This window comes from Chrysochloris asiatica, unplaced genomic scaffold (assembly GCF_000296735.1).
Source record: "Chrysochloris asiatica unplaced genomic scaffold, ChrAsi1.0 scaffold00007, whole genome shotgun sequence".
Lineage (NCBI taxonomy): Eukaryota > Metazoa > Chordata > Mammalia > Afrosoricida > Chrysochloridae > Chrysochloris > Chrysochloris asiatica.
This window is the reverse complement of record NW_006408525.1, coordinates 21,876,182-21,897,277: the sequence shown is the minus strand read 5'-3', so window position 1 is coordinate 21,897,277 and position 21,096 is coordinate 21,876,182. Positions and strand designations below refer to the sequence as shown.

General features: G+C 42.2%; 1 protein-coding gene across 1 annotated transcript; it reads right to left on the bottom strand.

The window, feature by feature from the left end:
* Positions 1-968: 968 nt before the first annotated feature.
* On the bottom strand, positions 969-14,998 carry SNF8 (SNF8, ESCRT-II complex subunit). The gene is made up of 8 exons (XM_006832495.1): positions 14,896-14,998; positions 14,512-14,562; positions 12,050-12,188; positions 8,997-9,101; positions 5,273-5,345; positions 3,468-3,609; positions 2,588-2,662; positions 969-1,188 (listed from the first exon to the last, which is right to left on the bottom strand). The coding sequence occupies exons 1-8, from the start codon at positions 14,947-14,949 to the stop codon at positions 1,051-1,053; spliced, it is 777 nt and encodes a 258-aa protein (XP_006832558.1). The 5' UTR covers positions 14,950-14,998; the 3' UTR covers positions 969-1,050.
* Between the last annotated feature and the right edge of the window lie 6,098 nt (positions 14,999-21,096).

The window sequence follows — 21,096 nt, the reverse complement described above, 5'->3', positions numbered from 1 at the left end:
GTGCATCATAAAAGGGTTCAACTGGCCACCTAGCTCATGACCTCTACCTCTTACACTACGTTCTCTGTCCAGAGGCGTTTCCCTCTGACTGACCCAAGTGTAGGAGGATTGACCTGGCCTTGCCACCTCTACTGTGCAAAGCAATGAGCGAAAAGTGTGGGCTCTGCAGTGAGTCGACTTAGGCTCTGACTTGCTGTTGCTAGAACTAGGCAAAAACACCCACTTGATTTTGAAGGTAGGTTTAAGAATTAAGGTGTATATAAAAGGAGCCCTCACAGCATAGTGGACTGAGCTGGGCTGCTAACCACAAGGTCAACAATGGTTCCACTAGAAAAAGATGAGGCTTTCTGCTCCTGTATACATTTACAGCCTTGGAAACCCTATGCAGGGTCACTGAGTCAGAATACTCCATGGCACATCACCACCATATCAAATGTGGCAGAGGGTAAAGTGTTTTCCACCAATCTAGCCACATTTAACAGACTTCTACTTCATTCACTCTTAGCTAAGTCTGTCACAAACTGCAGCCACCACACAAAGCTGTAAAAGACTGAACAGTATGTACTGCTCCATCTGCTAGTGTTGAGGTAAGGAGTGTTTTATTGTTGCTAAATGCCACAGCAACCCTGTGTAGGGTTTCTGGAGCGGCTGGTGAGTTTGAATCGTTGACCTTGCAGTTCAATTTTCCTATGGCGAGATACCAGGACTCCTTTAATGAATGTTTCACCACTACAGAAAAACTAAACTCTAGCCAGGAAACTGTTAATTCTGTGAACCACCACAAAACTGATCATGCCAGCTGTCCTATGCATAAACGTGCAGATTACCTGGGGCAGTCATTTTAGATATGCTCTCTCCATCCTGTTATTCTTACCTCCAGTAAAGATGCAACGTGAAAGCACTTAAAAAAAGTAATGGGTTAAGAAAGAAAAACCTGAAACATTTTTTCTACTTCTATTTTTTTAAAAAACCAAAATTGTTCCGGTGTTCTTCACCAAGAGCTCCTCCATCTTCTCCCCACCTGCTGCTGTGCCTCACCCAGCCTCCCAGTCAGGGGAAGGATTCTCTGACTTCCTCAGCGCTAATCTCCTGGGAGTAAAGGTCAGTGAAGAGAGCTGGCAGCCAGTAGTGTGCCTCCCCGGGAGCCTGCAAGTCCAGCCAGGCCAGCCCTTCCTTCAGCAGGTGCTCCTGGAGGAAAGAGGCAGGAAGAGTGACTGGAGAAGGGTTTCCACAAACAACAGGGCAGACAAACAATCCCCAAGCCTCATGGCTTCAGTGAGGCTTTCAAAGTAAATGTACTGGAGTGCCTTCATACGTCCAAACTAAAGTGATGGTTTGCTCTTGCCCTTTGCCGAAAGTGTGGACAATGCAAGTCCTCTAATAAATGCTGTGTGTCCTGGAGCAAATGAAGGACTTGGTTTTCTCTGTTGCAAAATGGAAATCACAGTGCCTGGGTAATGGACAGATGTGGGGAAACCTTTATGGAGATGTGACTAGGAAGACCATGGCTAGTCTGAGAACGCACTTAGGACTCCTGGAGCTGGATATACAAGGATGCTACAAAAAGTTCAAGGACAAATAGAATGAAAAGATCATGGATTTTTCCATGAACTTTTTGAACCCCGCTTATATGCTCAAGATGGCTTGGCGCCCAGTATCCTTAGGCAGATCTGCATCTCACAGATGAAATTAAGTCTACAGAGTTGAACAGCTTGGATAGGAAAGGTACTGAAGGCCAGAGCTCCAGTAACTCGTGCTGTTCCCTCTTCACAGCACAACCCTGTCTGTCTGGCACAGCTACTGGTAGGTCCAAACAACTGTCCAGTTAGCAGGCAAGCACTTCACCACGAGGGTCCTCTGATCTTTCATCAAACCAAAGCCAAAACTCATTGCCATCAACTTGATTCCATCTCACAGCAAGCCTAGGGACCAGAGTGGGAAAGCCCCCAGGGTTCCCAAGGCAATCAGTCTTTTAGAACGGTAGCGGGCACATTGTTCCTGGGGGTTTCAGCAGTTGAGGGCTTAACCACTGCACCACCAGGGCTTCTCTTGATCTTTCCTTTCAGTACCATGAAAAATATGTATGTATACAATATGCACTGTTGCACTGGTTCCAACTCACAGTGACCCTATGTAAGGTTCCAAAGGAGCTGCTGGTGAGTTTGAACCATCAACCTCGCGGTCAGCAGTCCAGTGCTAATCCTACAGCACTACATCAGGACTCATGCAACACAGTAGAAAATAATTACAGATACATAATTTTAATAAGGCCCTTCACTCTGTACTAAGTGCTACTTCCTGTACAAACTATATTAATAATCTGGCCAGCCACTCCCGGCTTAACATACCTAGGAACAACAACAGATGATGTTGAGTCCCCAGTAGCAATGGTGGCCTGGTACTACATCCACACTAGCATCAGAAGGCTGCTTGTGTGAAGTCTACCTTCTCAGTGCCATCTTCAGAGGAATGCCAGTCCTATTGCTAGTGTGGCAACAGTAGTGTTCAATAGGCCGCAATGATACCTACCCACCCACCTCGTCCTCCCATCTTAGGCCCAGCTTCCCTGGATTCCAAAGTCACGTACCAGCACTTGTCGCGCTCGTTCTGTCTCCCATTTAAGACTGGCTTTGATTTCACTGACAGTCACGTAGCCATTTTTCTGCAGGAAGGAAGAATGGGGATTGAGACAGTCCAGAAGGTACTTTCCCTTAGAATCCAGCATCTGTCCAGGGAAAACAGATTCATCCAGACAGGAAGAACTGCCCTTGGGCTAAGCCTAAGTGCACAGAAAAAGAATGTTTTGAGATTCCAGTAGAGAGAGGGGTGACTTTCAGGGTGATGGGTTCATTCTTAAGAAGTAGGGTCCTAGGTACTTAAATAATAAGTTAGATGCCCTCAAAGAACTCTATAGAGTATGTCCAAGGATGATTAACTGATAGAAAAGGATGTGATAAACTATTAATAATCTAAAATATTTAAATATTTAGCCTTTGTTCAGTCTCATTCTACCCATTGCCCAATGAAGAAAAGCCCTCCCTTCTTTAGTTTAGTTTGACAGAATTAAGAAGATCAAACATGTCTTCCCTCAACACATGACGTGGACTTGGGGAAAGGTAGTATATGTTTAACTCATGCTAGGGAGCAGAAGGATAGAAAACTAGATTATAAGTTTAGAAGACATCAAAGAAATATTTTAGTTGTCTGCATGTCTGTCTATTCCACTAGACTGTAAGCTCCTTGAGAGCAGGCACTGTATTTTACTCCTCATGCCCTGCAGCCTAGCCTAGCACTGCAGCTGCTCAATAAATATCTGCTAAATAAGCACAGGTCTGAGTAGTTCATCATTAAAAGATCTAGGTCATGGGCAGAGGTCAGAACTGCTCCCCAACTCCAGCTAATACAGCCCCCCCGTCACCCTCCACTCAGTCACACACACACACACAACTCAGAAGGCACACAGGTACCTCTGCCAGCTGTAGCACCACAGTGTGATCCATATTGAGCTCAGCTGGAACAGACTGAATGAGGTAAGTGCCGCCCACAGGGATGATGCTGAAGCCAGTGCCAAGTGCCTTTAGTTTCTTGATGGCCCTGATCAGGTCGTCCCTGAGATGAGGAAGAGCTGCTTAAAAACTCATGGCAGACCAGACCTCGCAACAATGCAGTTTCAGCTCTACCCTGGACAAGAAACCCTGACAAGACTCAACTACATTAGTAAAGGACAGGACTAAAGAGCACAAATGATACTTGAGTACTTGAGGGAGTGGACTAGGAGTCAGGCTCTGCATTCAGAGCACAGACCATCCCAACACCCAGACAGAAGTACAAAATAGGCCTACGGGAGCCCACCAGGAACTGTGAGGAGGAAGTGGAATTAAGAGGCGACAGGAGTAGTGTACTACTATGGCAAATTAGACAGTGCATCTGCCCACTCTAAAGGGACCAACCCAGCCAGCCACTTGGAAATTCAGGTCGAGGACCACTAGATTTTCTGATTTTTTCCCAGAGTCTGGAAAGTTAGATTTTAAGTGAAATCCTGATCCCTTAGTTGACAACTTACTCAAATTAAAAGAAAATCCACAAAACTCTGTACAGGCCAGATAGCTATGTAAATGGTTACAACCTCGAACAAAGCCCAAGAATGCATTACCTAATCATGAGGGAAAGCAGCTTTCTCCAGCCCTCTAGAATAGCAAATGAAGCCCTGTCACAAATGCACTAATCCACCCTCTCTTCATGAGAATGTTATCTGCAATGAGTATGGTTAGTTATCTTTTGTCATCACTTTCTTTCTGATTATTCCTGGTCACCATGATCTGTCTCGTACTAGGCTGGCTCCTTGGGAGCTACGTATAAACCATCCTTTTATCTTTCCTCAAATTAGGGTCACGGGTTAAAAAAAGAAAAAAACCCACTGCCATCGAGTGGATTCCAAGTCATAAACCAGATCAATTTACATCCCCATCATCTGACCTCACCCTTGACACCAGTCTTTCCAGATGCCTACCCTAGTCTCCAGGAGTCCTGGTGTTACACTGCAGGATAAGCACTGGACTGCTAATCACAAGGTCAGTGGTTCAAACCCATCAGCTACTACTTAGAAACCCTACACAGGGTCACTGAGTCTGAATCAACTTGACGGCACTTAACAACAACAATAACAACTCTAGTCTTCTTTGTCTCAATCTCAAGAGTGTACGGAGCCCTAAGTGAGTAAGTATGTATGTATGTAGGCATTTATGCATGTTGGTGTATGTGTATGTATATGTATATATATATATATATATATATATATATACACACACATAAGGAGCTCTGATAGCATAGTGGTTATGAATCGGGCTATGAACCTTAAGGTCAGCAGTTCGAAACTACCAGTGGCGCCACGGGAGAAAGATGAGGCTTTCTACTCCTGTAAAGATTTACAGCCTCGGAAACCCTGTACAGGGTCGCTATGGGTCGGAACCAACTCAACGGCACTTAACAACAACAACATATATACACATATGCACACACACGAAAAGATGCTTAGAATGAAATATACCAGTGTTTAGAGGTTTATATAATCTCTGTTGAGAAATAATGATTTTTATTTTCCTCCTTATACCTCTTTATATTTTGAATGATTTATGAAATGGAAATATTTTTTCTGATTATAGAGTAATGAAAAATCATATTTTAATCTAGTGAAGGCATGTTAGGAGAAAAGATTTCCATCTAGTTTTAAAGACCTTTTTCTATCCTCCAAGGGTTAGAAGGCAAGACCTACTGGCTGACATCCTGGGTGAACTTGCCCCTTCCTTTTAACACCTGTTGATGCAGTTCCTCCAGAGTTATCAGACCTATTGGATAGGGGACAGAAAGCAGATGAAGAATTACACCTTTATGGCTACAACCATTTAGAAACAATGGACAGTCATTATTTTCCAGGAGCCTTCCAACAGCATATAGTTAGGGTTCTAGTTCCTAAATTTCTTTCACCTCTCTTCTTAGGAAATAACTGCCTCGTGTTATAAACAGGGGTCCTGGTGTGGCGCTGTAGGACAAACACTGCACTGCTAACCACAGTTGAACAGTTCAAACTCGTCAGCCATTCCTTGGAAACTATCAGGGTCACTATGAGTCAGAACCAACGTGACAGCACTTAAGAACAAGAGAAAGACATTCTGAGACCCTGCTGCTGTTACAACAACCCCAATTCACAAAAAACTCTATGCACAACAGAACGAAAACCTAAAAACTTTACAAAGTAAAAAGGCACTATAAATCATGTTTAGAAAAATATAAATGTTTTTGAAAATGTTTTTTAATTTATTGAAGTCTGCTTTGTTACCTAGCATATAGTCTAAACCTGAGAACATTAGTATTTCTACACTGGAAAAGAATATAGACTGTGTTGTTGTTGGAGTGAGTACTCCATATATCTATGAGGTCACAGAGCTCTAGATATATCTATACAGGTCTATGACTGTGTTTAGTTCTGGCTTATTGAATTTCTTTCTAGTTATTTTGTCTTTCATTGACAGTGGTATATTAAAATCTACTGTTACTGTACAGCTATTTGTTTCTTCACGTCTTAGAATATGACATGTATTTTGAGGCTCTTTCATTAGGAACATAGATATTTATTATGAACTCTTGTTTAATTGACTCTTTAATCTTGTCTAGTTGGTTTTTGTCTAAAAGTCTATTGTATCTGAGATTAATATTACCACATGGGCTTGTTTTGGATTGCCGTTAGTTTGATACATTTTTTCCCCTGATCCTTAGATTTTTAGTCTATTTTGTCTTTCTTTGTAAGGTATATCTTTTGTAGACAACATATTGAAGGAGCCTGTTATCCATTCTACTACTCCGTGTTTCATGACTGGTGCATTTAACACACTGACAGTATAATTATCAAGAGGTCTGAGTTGAGTGCTGTCATTTTGCTGTGTGTTTAGGATACTGGGGTTTTTTGTTCCATATAATTTTCTGCACTTTCATTTCATTTATGGGTTTTAATTTTCAATTCTGTTGTGTGTTCTTACTAAATCTGATTTTTCTCTTTTATTTTGATGTGACGGTGTTTCTCTGAGGTTACCCTGCAATTTATTAATCTTTTTCCTACTTAAAAGTCTGTTTAATTTTGAAATCTACTTGACTTCCTAGCCATTAGGAATTTCTGTACACTATTCCTTCTTTTTGCTTTGTAGGTGATTTGTTAAAAATTGGTATCTTTGGTTCCCTATTTTCAGTCTTGTAGGTTTGTTTCACTTTAAATATATCTGGATTGAATTCTGAGTACTGTTGCATGTATGTCTGCTGTTGTTGGTTCTCAGTCCAAAGAACACCCTTTAATATTTTTTGTAAAATTGATCTACTGTTATTGTTAAGTGCATTGAGTCGATTCCAACTCATAGTGACACTGTATAGGATGTCCAAGGAGTGGCTGGTGGGTTTGAACTGCCAATCTTGTGGTTAGCAGTCTAGTGCTTATCTAACAGTGCCAAACCAGGAAGTTGGTATGGTTGTTAACAAATTCCTTTACTTCTGTTTATCTGGATATGTCCTGATTTTACTATCATATTGAGGAACAGTTTTGTTGAGCATATGACTCTTGGTTGGCAATATTTTTGTTTTGTAAATGTCATCCCCGTTGCCATTTTGCCTGCATGGTTTCTGCTAAGAAATTAGAAATTAGTCTTATTGGTTCTCCTTTGTATGTTAATTTTCATTTTTCCTGAGCTACTCTCAGTATTCTTTCCTTGTCTTTGGTTTTGGAAAGTTTGATTGTGATATGTGTTGGTGATTTTCTTTGGGATCCCATTTGGGGTTCATTCAGCTTCTTATATGCTTATCGTATTGTCTTTTATGACATCAGGGAAGTTTTCTTCCAACAACTCTTCAGCAATTTTCTCTGTGTTTTTTATTATCTCTTCCTGTTCTGGAATTCTGATCACCCCAAAAGTTATTCCTCTTCTTGTTGTCCCATATCAATCTTAGGTTTTCTTCACACTTTTTCATTCTTTTTCCTGACTGTTCTTCTAGCATACTGGTATTGATACATTTATCTTCAAGCTCATTAATTTGGGTTTCCAGTGATTCATATTTACTCCTCTGCCATTTCAATGTATTGTCCATTTCTAAAATGTTACTGTTAATCTTCTGAATTTGTCTGCAAATTTTTTGTTTCAAAATTTGCATTTATTTTGTCTGTTTGTTATTGTAATGTTTTCCTAAATTCTTCTAAAGTCTTATGTGTTCTCCTTGCTTTCCTTATCTGTTTATAAATCCACTGAAGGTAACTAATTATCATTCTTTTCAATTCTTTCTCATGTAGTTCCATCACCTTTTCTTTAGGTAGTTTCATTATCTTTCTGGCTCTGCATCTTGGTCATTTGTTTGAGCCACTCTCTCCTGTTTCTTTGTGTGAACTAAAATTGTCTGTTGTCACCAAGACATTACAGTGTCCTTACATTTGTATTTAGTTGATGATAGTATGTTGGGGCATTCTGAGGCTCATCAGCTATCTCCTGGTGGATATGATTCGAGAATGACGTGTGTGCATCGTTCATCATTTGTGCTGCTCAGTTTAGGGTGGGTTTGGCTGGTGTTGACTGTTGTCTATCATTGATCAAGCGGTGTAGGAGCGGTGTTTGCTCCTGCCTAGTGAATGTAGCTGCACAGGGTACGGTTGAGGCCAGTCTATATGAGTATGGTTGCTTTCCCACTGTCAGTCCCTGGTGTGAATCTGCAATCACCACGCCACCAGCAGTCTCCAAAACTGCTCAGAAAAGTTCAAGATGGCGGGGCCGTGTCTAGCCAATCTCCTTCTTTTGCTGACTCGGTTCAGCTTCTCCTCCCAGTAAGTATCCTCTAACCTTTCTTCTGCAGCTCAGGGTTCCAGCGTTATTATCTGTGTGTTTCATTTGGTCCCCATATCTTTGTTGTAGAGAGACTTTGTAGTGTATCTGCCCTGCCTGCCATCTTCCTGTTCTCCTTATAAATGCTGTCTTAACATCAAGGTTGTGTCTATTTATAGTATGTGATTTATAAGTGGCTTTTAAGCTTGTTTGCTCCTCTGTCTTCCTCTCTCTTTCTTTCTTAATGTCAACAAGACCATCTAATACTTATTAAGAAAACTGGATGGTCATTTTTTTCAGGTCATAATTTGGGGTACTTAAACACTCAAGGTAGCTTTAACATACCTTAGAAAGGCAGGGCAGGTCTAATGAGATAATCATAGCCAACACAGGGTAGATCTGGGGAAAAGGCCTATTTCTTACTTCCTTACTATTTTCTGTAAAGACTAGGGGCCAGTCCTTCCTGGCCTTTGGAGAATAAAGACAATCTATTCGATACATCCATTTATCCTTGGCCATGAAGACCTGCCATAGGCTCAACCACATGAAATAGCTAAGATCAATCCTCTGGATGGAAAGGACAATCTTTCCAGGTATTTTCCTCTCAAAGAAGTTCCAGCCCAGTACACATGACCCAGCCAACCTCACCTCCATTCCGATGCTTCAGGGCCAGGCACACTTCAATAATCTGGACACCCAGCTCATAATAGAAGTCTCCCACGCCCAGCATTTCAGACCAAAATCCTTTTCCAGCTAAAAGACAGAAAAATAAATATCAGGTTGTTCATTAATTGACATCCCTCCTTTCCTTTCAAAGCTGGATTAAAACATGTACCCTATGTAGTCTTCTCTAACCACCCCTAAGTCATTCTGTTCCATTTGCTACGGAGGATCTTTGAAACACTCGGACTCTTGGTAAGTCCTGCTAATGAACAGGCTCAGATAGTTCCAAAGGTAGGCAATCTAAAAGTCATTTCTTTAAGGATGAGATGGTAATGAATGACTAGAATTGATTTTATTTTTTTCCTTTTAACTCTGGTTCAGGATACTAATAAAAATGATTTCCCTCCCCAAAGCATATAATGAAGATGTGGCCTACACAAGACTGATGTTGCTATTGTTAAGTGCCGCTGAAATACTTTGCAATTTTAGGAAAGAGATAGAAAACTTTGATTTCCTCCTTTATAACTCAGTTGAGTAACTATATCACACATTACATTTATGAAAACGAAATACTTTGTAATAAGGAAAACAACAGCTAAAAAAAATCCACTGATAATCATTCAAGAGAAGATGATGCATACTAGCTACTAAGCCTATCACTCCAGCTTTCCGTCTTTCTTACCAGACTGGTCTCTGACTGGACAATGGTCTTAGCCCTCCTTCTTAAAACCAGTCGCTATCATGTTAAACCACCACTCATCTGTCAGTCAAAACAAGGCCAGGGGCAGCCTGTGGAAAAGATCATCAATTCCTCATATGCAAATCCAGACTGAAGCTGAAGAAAATGAAAACAAGTCCACGAGAGCCAAAATATGACCTTGAATATATCCCACTTGAATTTAGAGATCATCTAAAGAACAGATTTGATACATTCAACACTAACGACCGAAGACCAAAAGAGTTGTGAGATGACATCAAGAACATCATACAGGTAGAAAGCAAAAAGTCATTAAAGAAGACAAGAAAGAAGGAAAAGATCAAAATAGATGTCAGAAGAGACACTGAAACTTGCTCTCCAGTGTAGAGATGCTAAAGCAAATGAAAAAAATGAGGAGGTACAAGAGCTGAACAGAAAATTTCAAAGGTCAGCTCAAGAAGATGAAGTTAAGTATTACAACAAAATGTGCAAAGATCTGGAGTCAGAAAACCAAAAGGGAAGAAGATACTCAGCATTTCTCAAGCTAGGGGAACTGAAAAAAAACTTCAAGCCTCGACTTTGATCATTGAAGGATTCTCTGGGCAAATTACTGAATGATGCAGAAAGCATCCAAAGAAGATAGAAGGAATACACAGAGTCACTGTACCAAAAGGAAATGGTTGATGTTCAACTGTTTCAAGAGGTAGCATATGATCAAGAGCCAATGATACTGAAAGAAGAAGTCCAAGGTACATTGAAGGAATTGGCAAAGAACAAGGCATGAGGAATTGACGGAATAAATTGAAATCTTTCTCAAGAAAGTGAGGTGAAAAGAAATCTGGAAGACATCTGGCCAACTGATTGAAAAAGATGCGTATTTGTACCCATTCCAAAGAGAGGTGACCCAACAGAATGCTGAAATCATCGGACAATATCTTTGATACCCCATGAGAGTAAAGTTTTACTAAAAGTAATTCAGAAACGGCTGCAAGCATACATTTACAGTGAACTTCCAGAGGTTCAAGCCAGATTCAGAAGAGGACGTGGAACGAGGGATATCATTGCTGATGTCCGATGGATCTTGCCTGAAAGCAGAGAATACCAGGAAAGATGTTTACCTGTGCTTTATTGACTATACAAAGGCATTCGATTGTGTGGATCATGACAGGCTATGGACAACATTGCAAAGTATGAGTATTCCTGAACACTTAATTGTGCTCATGAGGAATCTGTACCTGGACAAAGTGGCAGGTGTTCGAAGAGAACATAGGAACACTGAATGTTTTAAAATTAAGAAAGGTGTATGATAGGGTCGTATTCTTTCACCATACTTATTCAACCTGTATGCTGAGCAAATAATCCGAGAAGCTGGGTTATATGAAGAAAAACGTGGCATCGGGATTGGAGGAAGACTCATTAGCAACCTGTGATATGCAGATGATACAACCTTGCTTGCTGAAAGTGAAGAAGACTTAAAATACTTACTGATAAAGATCAAAGACCACAGCCTTTGGTATGGATTACTTCTCAATGTAAAGAAAACAAAAATCCACACACCAGGAAACAACATTCTTATCAATGGAGAAAAGATTGAAGTTGTCAAGGACTTCATTTTTCTTGGATCAACTATCAACACTCATGGAAGCAGCAGTCAAGAAATCAAACGACATATTGCAATAAGCAAATCTGCTGCACAAGACCTTTTTAAAGTGTTGAAGAGCAAAGATATCAGATTGAGAACTAAGGTGCGCCTGACCCAAGCCATGGTATTTTCAATAACTTCATATGCATGCGAAAGCTGGACAGTGAATAAGGAAGACCATAGAAGAATTGATGCCTTTGAGTTGTGGTGTTGAAGGAGAATACTGAAAGTGCCACGGGCTGCCAAAAGAACCAACAGATCTGTGTTGGAAGAAGTGCAGTCAGAGAGTGCTCCTTGGAGGGTAGGATGGCCAAACTTCGTTCTCTCATACTTGGGACATATTGTCAGGAGGGACCAGTCGCTGGAGAAGGATATCATGTTTGGTAAGGTGGAGGGTCAGAGAAAAAGAGGAAGACCCCCAGTGAGATGGATTGGCAAAGTGGAAGCATCAATGGGCTCAAGTGTGGCAACAATTGTGAGGTTGGCGCAGGACTGGGCAGTGTTTCGTTCTGTTGTGCATAGGGTCACTATGAGTCAGTACCGACTCCACGGCACCTAACAAAAACAATCATGTTAAAGACAACATCCTCTTGGTCTCCTTGTACAGAAGGTACCCAAAGAGTGATGGTGACCACTAGGTGAGCCTCTCTTTCTGAAGAACCCTATGGGAACAGTGGAGTTCTACAGACAGTTTCTTACAGGCCAGGGGATCCACCCCAATGGTGGCACACATGTCTTGGAACTGCACCCGGAACTCAGGATTCTTCCGGATCTCCTGCTTGTGTTTGCTGGCAAATTCCTCCAAGTTGGTCTTGAACATGTCCAACTGCCTTGACATCTGAGGATGGACAAGGAGAAGCTGCATGTAGCCAGGTAATAACCAGACACGCACAACAGGTCCCTGGCTCAATGACAGGAAAGAGGCTGTTGTCTGTAGAAATAAGATGCTGCACCATTCAACAATTATAAAATACACATTTAAAAAAAAAATGTGTTCTTGCTCTAAAATTGAGATTCATCCAACAATTACTATGTAAATCTAATGTGATGCTTCTTTTCTTTTTTCCAGAAAAACTCACTAAATTGAAGTTGCCCACAATAATTCATTTGTCTTCAATGTCCACACCATGGGAAAACTTCAGGCACGGACAGTAAGGCTGGGTGGGTGGAAACCAAAGCCTGGCATCAGTCAAAGTGCAGTTGGCTGTTTAATCTTTGAGTCATGGACCAGAGCCTTGTAGGCTTTGGGGTCCACTGTAGATAAAGAATCCCCGGGGTATGGGTCTACCAGATTTACATTCCAAAGCCAAATATACAACACTTGGGGATTTTCTGGTACTTTATCGGTACAATTTATTCTCTTTCCCTGTTTAACAAGGCCCATTTCTACCACAACAAAAGAAACCACTCCAGGCCCAACATTTCCTTCTGATTTTCCATATAAAGCGATTAGAAGCCGCTACATTCTTAAGGTCAGCAGTTCGAAACTACCAGCTGTTCCTCGGGAGAAAGATGAGGCGTTCTGCTCCTGTAAAGATTTGTTGTTGTTGTTAAGTGCCTTCGAGTCGGTTCCGACCCATAGCGACCCTGTACAGGGTTTCCGAGGGTATAAATCCTTACGGGAGTAGAAAGCCTCATCTTTCTCCCGCGGAGCAGCTGGTAGTTTCGAACTGCTGACCTTATGGTTCGCAGCCCGATTCGTAACCACACAGCCTCGGAAACCCTGTGCAGGGTCACTATGAGTCAGAACCGACTCCATGGCACATAACAACAACATCATTCTTAGAACCAGGACTTTCCACTGATGCCTGCTTGTTCTTCCATTCCTATAGTGGTGAGAGCTTTTGAAAAGCATCAGTGACTGACTCAGGGAGATCCACGTGCCTCAGAGCTGAACTGTGCTGCATAAGATTTCTCAGTGACTGATGTTTCAGAAGCAGACAGGCTCCGAAGAGCCCTCTTGGTGGGCTCCAACCACCAAACCTTTGGTTAGCAGCCAAGTGTTTTAACCATTTGCGGCACCTAAGGACTCCCTAAAAATCACAGGCTATGTGTACTAATCTTCCTCAGTTCAAGGGACCATTTCCCTACTTACCTGCCTCTTCTTCACTAGTCACAATAACTCAGTTCGCTCAGAACATGCACAGAGAAAGAGAGCATAAGAGAAGGAAACTGTGTGCAGAAGCTGCACTGCCATACCTCACACCCCCTTCTCACCTGCCTAGAGGTAACAAGGTGGCCGTGAACGCCACACGTTAAACACTTTCATTTTATTTTGAGGCATTTAAAAATAAAAGCCCCAAAAGACATAAACCAAACAGTTCTACCACTTAATATTTGGTAAACTTGGTTAAACTACTTAACACCTCAGTGTCCTCAAATCTAATCTGTGGATAATTGAGTTCTTTCTTCCCAGGATTGTTATGAGGACTGAACAAGGTGTTGCAGATGTTGTTAAGTACTGTTTAGAGTGGGTTCTGACCTAAAGTGATCCTGTATAGGGTTTCCGAGGAGCAGCTGATGAGCTGGAACCACCAACCATGTGGTTCAAAGCAACCTTAAGATTGAGTGTTTATCCTAAGGCGAAACAGCAGGGCTCCACATAAGGTAATGTATGTAAAGGAGTCCTGGCTTGGCGCTGCGGGTTAATGCACTGGACAGCAAACTCGTTTGAAGCAAAAGGTCCGTGGTTCAAACTCACCAGCTGCTCCTCGGAAACCCAATACAGGGTGGCTATGGGTCTGGAGAATCGGGCTGCGAACCTTAAGGTCAGCAGTTCAAAACTACCAGCCGCTCCGCGGGAGAAAGATGAGGCTTTCTACTCCCGTAAGGATTTACACCCTTGGAAACCCTGTACAGGGTCGCTATGGGTCGGAACCGACTCGACGGCACTTAACAACAACAACAACAACATGGGTCTGGAACGACTCAATGGCACTTAACAACAACATGTGCCAAGAAGATGGACAAGTGCCAGGAGAATGTAAACTCACAATTTCTGGGCGATGTCGGCTATTACTATTCGCCAGTTACCTAAAAGTTCTAGAACTCAAGAGTTCCCAATCACTTTTAGTTTAATCCAAACAATCTAGTTCACAAAAGATGACTTATTCAGTCCTGTTGGGTCTTGCTTCCTGCCTGGAGTTCTCCAACCGACTCACCTGGGCCAGCTGGTCCTCAGCCAAGACGGTCCCTCGTTCCTTATACTTGGCCTGCCAGAGAAAAGGACCCGCATTACTTAGACAGTGAGCACTGGGAGCTGACACTTGTGCAAATACAGTTGTCTGGGAAGAGGAGCATCTCTCTTAAATGTTTTTTAAAAGAAAGGGATAGAGTGTGGAGATAGACTGGACCCTAGTCAAATTTGGGGCAGTAGGCTGGGTTCTGGGGGTGCTGACACTCCAGTTCATAGGGAGCTGGAGACATTCCGTTCTCAGGGACTCGAGAAACCTGTCTTAGGCTCTGGGGGGCGGTGGTTTGAGGGTACACAGGCAACTCAGTCTTTCGCGAGTAAGGGGTGTGCGGTTCGCGTTTCTCCTACTCACCTCGGCGAGCTTCTTCTTGGCGATGGCGCCGGCTCCCACCCCACGGCGATGCATCCCGGCCCTGGGACCCCCACCCAGGCCGCCAGGAAGCCGGGTCTGCACCTCCCGGGATCCGCCGCCGGCTACCCAACGCGGAAGTCGGGGCTGCACGTCATCTCTGCGCGCCGGAAACAATGCGCCCGACTTCCTACCGCCGGGCAGAGGCTCTCCCGCCGTCAGTGATCCCGTGGCCCCTCCTTTTGTTTATGGCCAAGCAATCTCTAAACCTGGCTGTTGGGAGGGTGCGGGTGTGGGTGCGGTGCACGGTCCAGATTTAGCTGATGGACTTGCGGGTGAGAAGTCCAAGCCACTACTGAATGGCCATGCGTATTCCAACCACTTGTACGCCTCAGAATCTCCCATCTCTCCACCACTGCCCCTCCACCGAAGTCTTGTCTCGGTCTGGAGGTAGTTCACCAACCACCTCATACTTGCCAATGCTGTGTTGGGCACCGAGGTTTCCATATTAAACTTGCAGCCAAATCGGTCTTACTCTTAAGAGTCTGTGGGAACCAACTGCGAGATTTGCCAGCATTACGGTTCAGTGGTTGGACCCCATGGTTGAATTGTTCAGTTCCACTACTTATGGGCTAGTGGCTTTAAGGAAATGTAATCATTTTCCACAGTTGTGAATTAGAATAATAATGCCTACTTCAGACTGGTGTGAGAACTGAGAAAATACTTAAAATATTGGAACTCTTGAAGGTACAGATCAACATGACAAGAATTAGGTACATTCCTATACACTAGTAGAGCTCTGTTAGAGAGGGCAAAATTATGGAAACTTCTTAGATATAATCAAACATCAACATTGTAAAGCAGTGAATTGCTGGGCCTGGGAACTCAGGACCATAGTTTGAGGGGATACCATGGTCAACTGGTATAATATAGTCCTCAAAGACAATGTTCTACATTCTACTTTGGTGAGTAGTCTCTGGGATCTTAAAAGTTCATGACTGGCCATCTAACTGCAGCTATTGATCTATCCATGTGTGGAAGAAAGAAAAGTGGTAACAATTGAAGAGACTAGGAATCAATTAGTCCAATGAACTAATGGAGCATGTGAACACCAGTCTCCACACCCAGAGGTACCCAGCTACCACTACCAACTGCTCTGAAAGGAATCACGTTAGAAGGTCCCAGATAGAGTGGCAGAGTATGTGGAACAAAACTAAGTTATTAAAACTTTTTTAAAGACTGGACTTAATGGTCAGAAAGAAACTGGAGGAACTTGCAGCTATGACCCTCCATCACACTTTAATTCTGGAAAGGAACTCACCCTTGTGGCCTAAACTTATCACCAAGCAGTAGATAGTTATCTGGGAGGGACAACAATACTAGTAAGATATTGTTGTTGTTAAGTGCATCGAGTCGATGTCGACCCATAACGACCCTGTATAGGGTTTCCAAGGAATGACTAGTGAGCTTGAACCACCAACCTTGCAGTTCAAACAACTTTTCAATCTGATGCATTAGCCCATAGCGCCACGCCAGGTATACTCACTATGAATGATGGAGCGGTCAATTATTCAAAATCAAAAGGGCAACATTTACCTAAGAAAAAAGTTGACAAGGGATAGGAAGGTGGGTGGGCTGGAAATAGGAACCTCAGGGAGGAAGCCGGATAATTGTTGTGTGGAGGGAATTATAATCATTGAGATGAAACAAAGTATATGATTTGTTGAATGTAAAACCTTCACACAATCCACAGTAAAAAGTTAAAAACAAAGAGCTCTGCAAAGGAAATCAGAAAAGCAATGCCACTTACAATAGCCACCCAAAAGATGAAATACCACACCAGGGCTCTCCTGTCATGTAGTAGTCAATAACATAAAAGGTCAGGACTGGCATCAGCCATTTATTGGTGATTTCTAATAGAGTGAGTCTAATAAAAAAGTAATGTGATCAAATGTTTTTGTTTCTTTGAAAATTTATTCTAGTGGCAAACTGGATTTAACTGAATTGGTTGTTGCAATATGTCTTAGCTATATAAAGCTGCTATAATAAAAATACCACAAGTGGATGGTATTAACAATCAAAAATTTATTCTCATACAGTTTAGGAGGCTGAAAGTCCAAATTCAGAATGCCAACTTTAGGGAAGGCTTTCCCTTTGCTGGACTTGGGGAAAAGTAAGTCTTTGTCTCCTTTCAGCAGCTGTAAGCTCAGGATTCCTTGGAGTTCTCCAAGTAGCTCATCTTTTTTTTTTTTTTTTTTTTTTTAGGAGCTTCACAGTATAGGGACCTCAGGTTCAAAAGACACACTCCACTCCCAGCTCTTCGATCTTGGTGGTGGTAGGTCCCTCTGAGCTCTGCTCACTTCTCACCTTTTATATCTCAAAAGATATTGACTCAGAATTCAATCTAACCCTGTAGATTTCATCTGGCTTCATTTTCACAGAGGTGAAGATACGTCAGATTTGGGAGGATTCTCTCAGATCACATCATGGGGGTGATTGCATCACATTAGATCTCATCATGGAGGTGATAACTACATTTAAACTGCTAAACCACTGAGAATCCTGAACAAGCCAAGTTATCATAGGACTATCACACAACCCAAAGTAGAAAGGATGAGGACCAGAACAAAGTTAGTGGCAGTGAGGATGGCAAGAACTGAACAGATACAGAAGATGTTAAGTCTAAGTTGTGATTGTTTTTGTTAGGTGCCATGGAATCAGTTCAGACTCAGTGACCTTATGCACAGCAACGAAATATGACTTGGTCCTGCACCATCCTAACAATTTTTATGTTTGAGCCCATTGCTGCTGCTACCATGTCAATCCATCTTGTTTTACACTGACCCTTCACTTTACCAAGTTTGATAACCTTCTCCAAGGACTGGTTCCTCCTGATAACATGTCCAAAATATGAGAGACTAAGTTTCGCCATCCTGGGTTCTAAAGAGCATTCTGGTTGTACTTCTCCCAACACAGATTTGTTGGTTCTTTTGACAATCCATGGTACTTTTAGTATTCTTCTCCAACACCATAATTCAAATGCAGTGATTTGTCTATAGTCTTCCTTATTCATCTTCCTTATTCATTGTCCAACTTTCACACGCATGTGAAACTATTGAAAATACCATGTCTTAGATTAGGCATACCTTAATGCTCAAACTGGTATCTTTGCTCTTAAACACTTTAAAGAGGTTTTTTGTTACAGATTTGCCTAATGGAATACATCATTTGATTTCCTGACAGCTCCTTCCGTGAGTGTGGATTGTGGGTCCAAGCAAAATAAAATCTTTGACAACTTCAGTCATTTCTCCATTTATCATGATGTTATTTACTGGTCCAGTTGCTGCATAGAGATCTTCAAATCATCAGTATGGTGAAACCATGAATGTGAATAATACTGTTGCTGTTAGCTGCCATCGAGTTGATTCTGACTCATAGAGACTACATGTGACAGAATAGAACTGTCCCATAGGACTTCCTTGGCTATAATCTTGACTGGAAGATCATTTGAACTGCAAGGTCGGCGGTTCAAGCTCACCAGCTACTCCTCGGAAACCCTTTACAGGGTCGCTATGAGTCAGATCCGACTCACTTGCACTTAACAACAACAACAATCTTCACTATAATCAGTTCACCAGTTCTTATTGCCATAGAGCCACTGGATGGGTTGAACCACCAAGGTTTTGCTTAACCAGTTGAGTCACCAGAGGATTGAGTGAAAGGACAGAGGATGGGAGCAGAGTTTGGTGGTAGAAGAGTTAGCTGCCATTTTGGACTTTAAAGGATGATGGAAGGATAAGTCAAGCAAGCTTAGAGTTCATGGAGCAAACCTGTACTGCCTGCCTCCAGATGTTTAAAAGAAATACAATAAGTCACTTTTATTTTGTGTTTTTCCGTTATTTAAAACTGAACTCATCTTAACAGATGCTAGAACCATGGTTGGGAAATTGTTCAGCCCTTCATACTCACACACCCACAGAAACTAAGCTCAGATAGCATAAGTCACCTTGGAAACGAATTTACTTCCTTAGGTAGAGATTTGTCCTCTCCAACACATATGCTAGCCTTTTGAACTACCCTCTCACACACACTGACCTATTCCAATATATCTACCACTCCTTCATGCATAATCACTGACCTCTTATATACACACACTGACCTCACATCCTCACATCCTCACCACACCACCCACAAGTTCAAAACAATGTGGTCCTTTAAGTAATCACGGACTCCATGTGGACACACCTACTTCCTCCTTCACTCACTGCTTACCCCTTAAGGCTTACAGGCAACTCCCTCATTCGCTCATCGCCTCAGATTTAGCTGGTCACCCCTCACATGTGCACAGACCTCATGTTGTTGTGCCGTTGTGTCTGTTCCGACCCATAGTGACCCTACGGGTTAATTAACCCTGTGGGTTAATGCACCAGACTGCAAAGCCGTTTGAACTGCAAGGTCGGTGGTTCAAGCTCACCAGCAGCTCTTTGGAAACCCTATACAGGGTCACTATGAGTCAGGACCAACTAGAAGACACTTAACAACAACAATACAACACCATCCCCTTGTTCAGACACACTTGTTCCTTTCTATAATTTTATGAAGGTGTGCTGACCAGTGATGTGCTAGTAAAATATTTAACAACTATATCCCCAGGCTAGGAGGGTGAGAGCCCTGATTTGTAGCATTTGTCAAAGTCCACCGGTGGTTCAAGCTCACCAGCTGCTCCTCGGAAACTTGATACAGGGTCAGAACCAACTTGTTGGTACTTAGCAACAACAACATAGTTAAAAATGCTCCCACCATGGTTGTTTGACATAACTGGTTCACAAAATTCCAGACACTTTAACAGTGACTCTCAGCAGTGCTGTGCTCCAGCACACTACTGAATGCTGACCATCACACACCTTCCCTTGCTTTAAGTTCATGAGGGGTGGTGGTGGTTATGTGCTGTGGAGTCAGTTCCAGCTCATAGCGACCGTGTACAGGGTTTCTGAGGCTGGAAATCTTTACGAGAGCAGAAAGCTTTATCTTTTTCCTGTGGAATGGCTAGTAGTTTCAAACCGCTATTGGTGTATAATTTTCTTTTCCAGTGATGTCTTTGCCTTGTTTTGGTGTGAGAGTTGTGCTTACTTCATATAATGTATTTGGGAGTTTTCCATCCCTTTCTATGATCTGGAATTGGTTGAGGAAAATTGGTGTCAGCTCTTCTTTGAATGTTTGGTAGTATCCAAAAGATTCTACCTAAAAAAGTCATCTGGGCTCAGACTTTTTTTGTTGGGAGCAACCATGATATTTTAATAGCTTCATATGCATGTGAAAGTTGGACAATGAGTAAGGAAGACTATAGAAGAATTGATGCATCTGAGCTATGGTGTTACAGTAGTATATTAAAAATACCACCAAAAAACCAGACAAATTTGTTGTGTTGGAAGAAGTACAGCCAGAATGCTCCTTAAAAACCAGGATGGCAAGACTTTATTTCTCATATTTTGGACATAATATCAGGAGGGACCAGTCCCTGAAGAAGGATATCATGCTTGGTAAAGTGGAGGATCAGCATAAAAAAGGAAGACCCCACTGAGATGGATTGGCCCAGTGACAGCAGCAATGGGCTGAAGCCTGAGAATAATGGTGAGGATGGCGCAGGACTGGGCAGTGTTTCGTTTGTTGTGCACAGGGTCGCTATTAGTCAGACTGACTCGATAGCACGTAACATCAACAACATGGTAAAAATACTGAACATTGCAGGAAGCATCAACAGAGGATTGAGGCAAAACCAAAAAGAAGATAGAAAGGACTTCTGCAGCAAGATGGCTGAGTGGAGTAGGCTGACAACTAAGCAGGCCCTCTATAACAAAGACATGGAAGACCAAGTGAAATGGATGTAGATGGTGATCTTGGAACCATAAGCTTCAGAGGATCGGTCAGACAGGTGGATTGAGTGTTGTATTGAAGAAGAAGTGGAACAGGAACAGCTAGAGAGAAAAATGGGCAGCCTGTAGGCCCGCTTAACTTTTTTTTTTTTTTTTTAATTTAAGGTTTTTATTGTGGATTGAATGAAAGTTTACAGGACACATCATCAGTTTCACATTCAACAATTCATATAACTTGTTGCATTACATTGATTATAATCCCCTCCATATACCATCAGTTAAAAGTATTTCTCTTTATCCACTTTAGCTTTTTTGAAAAAACACACAAACA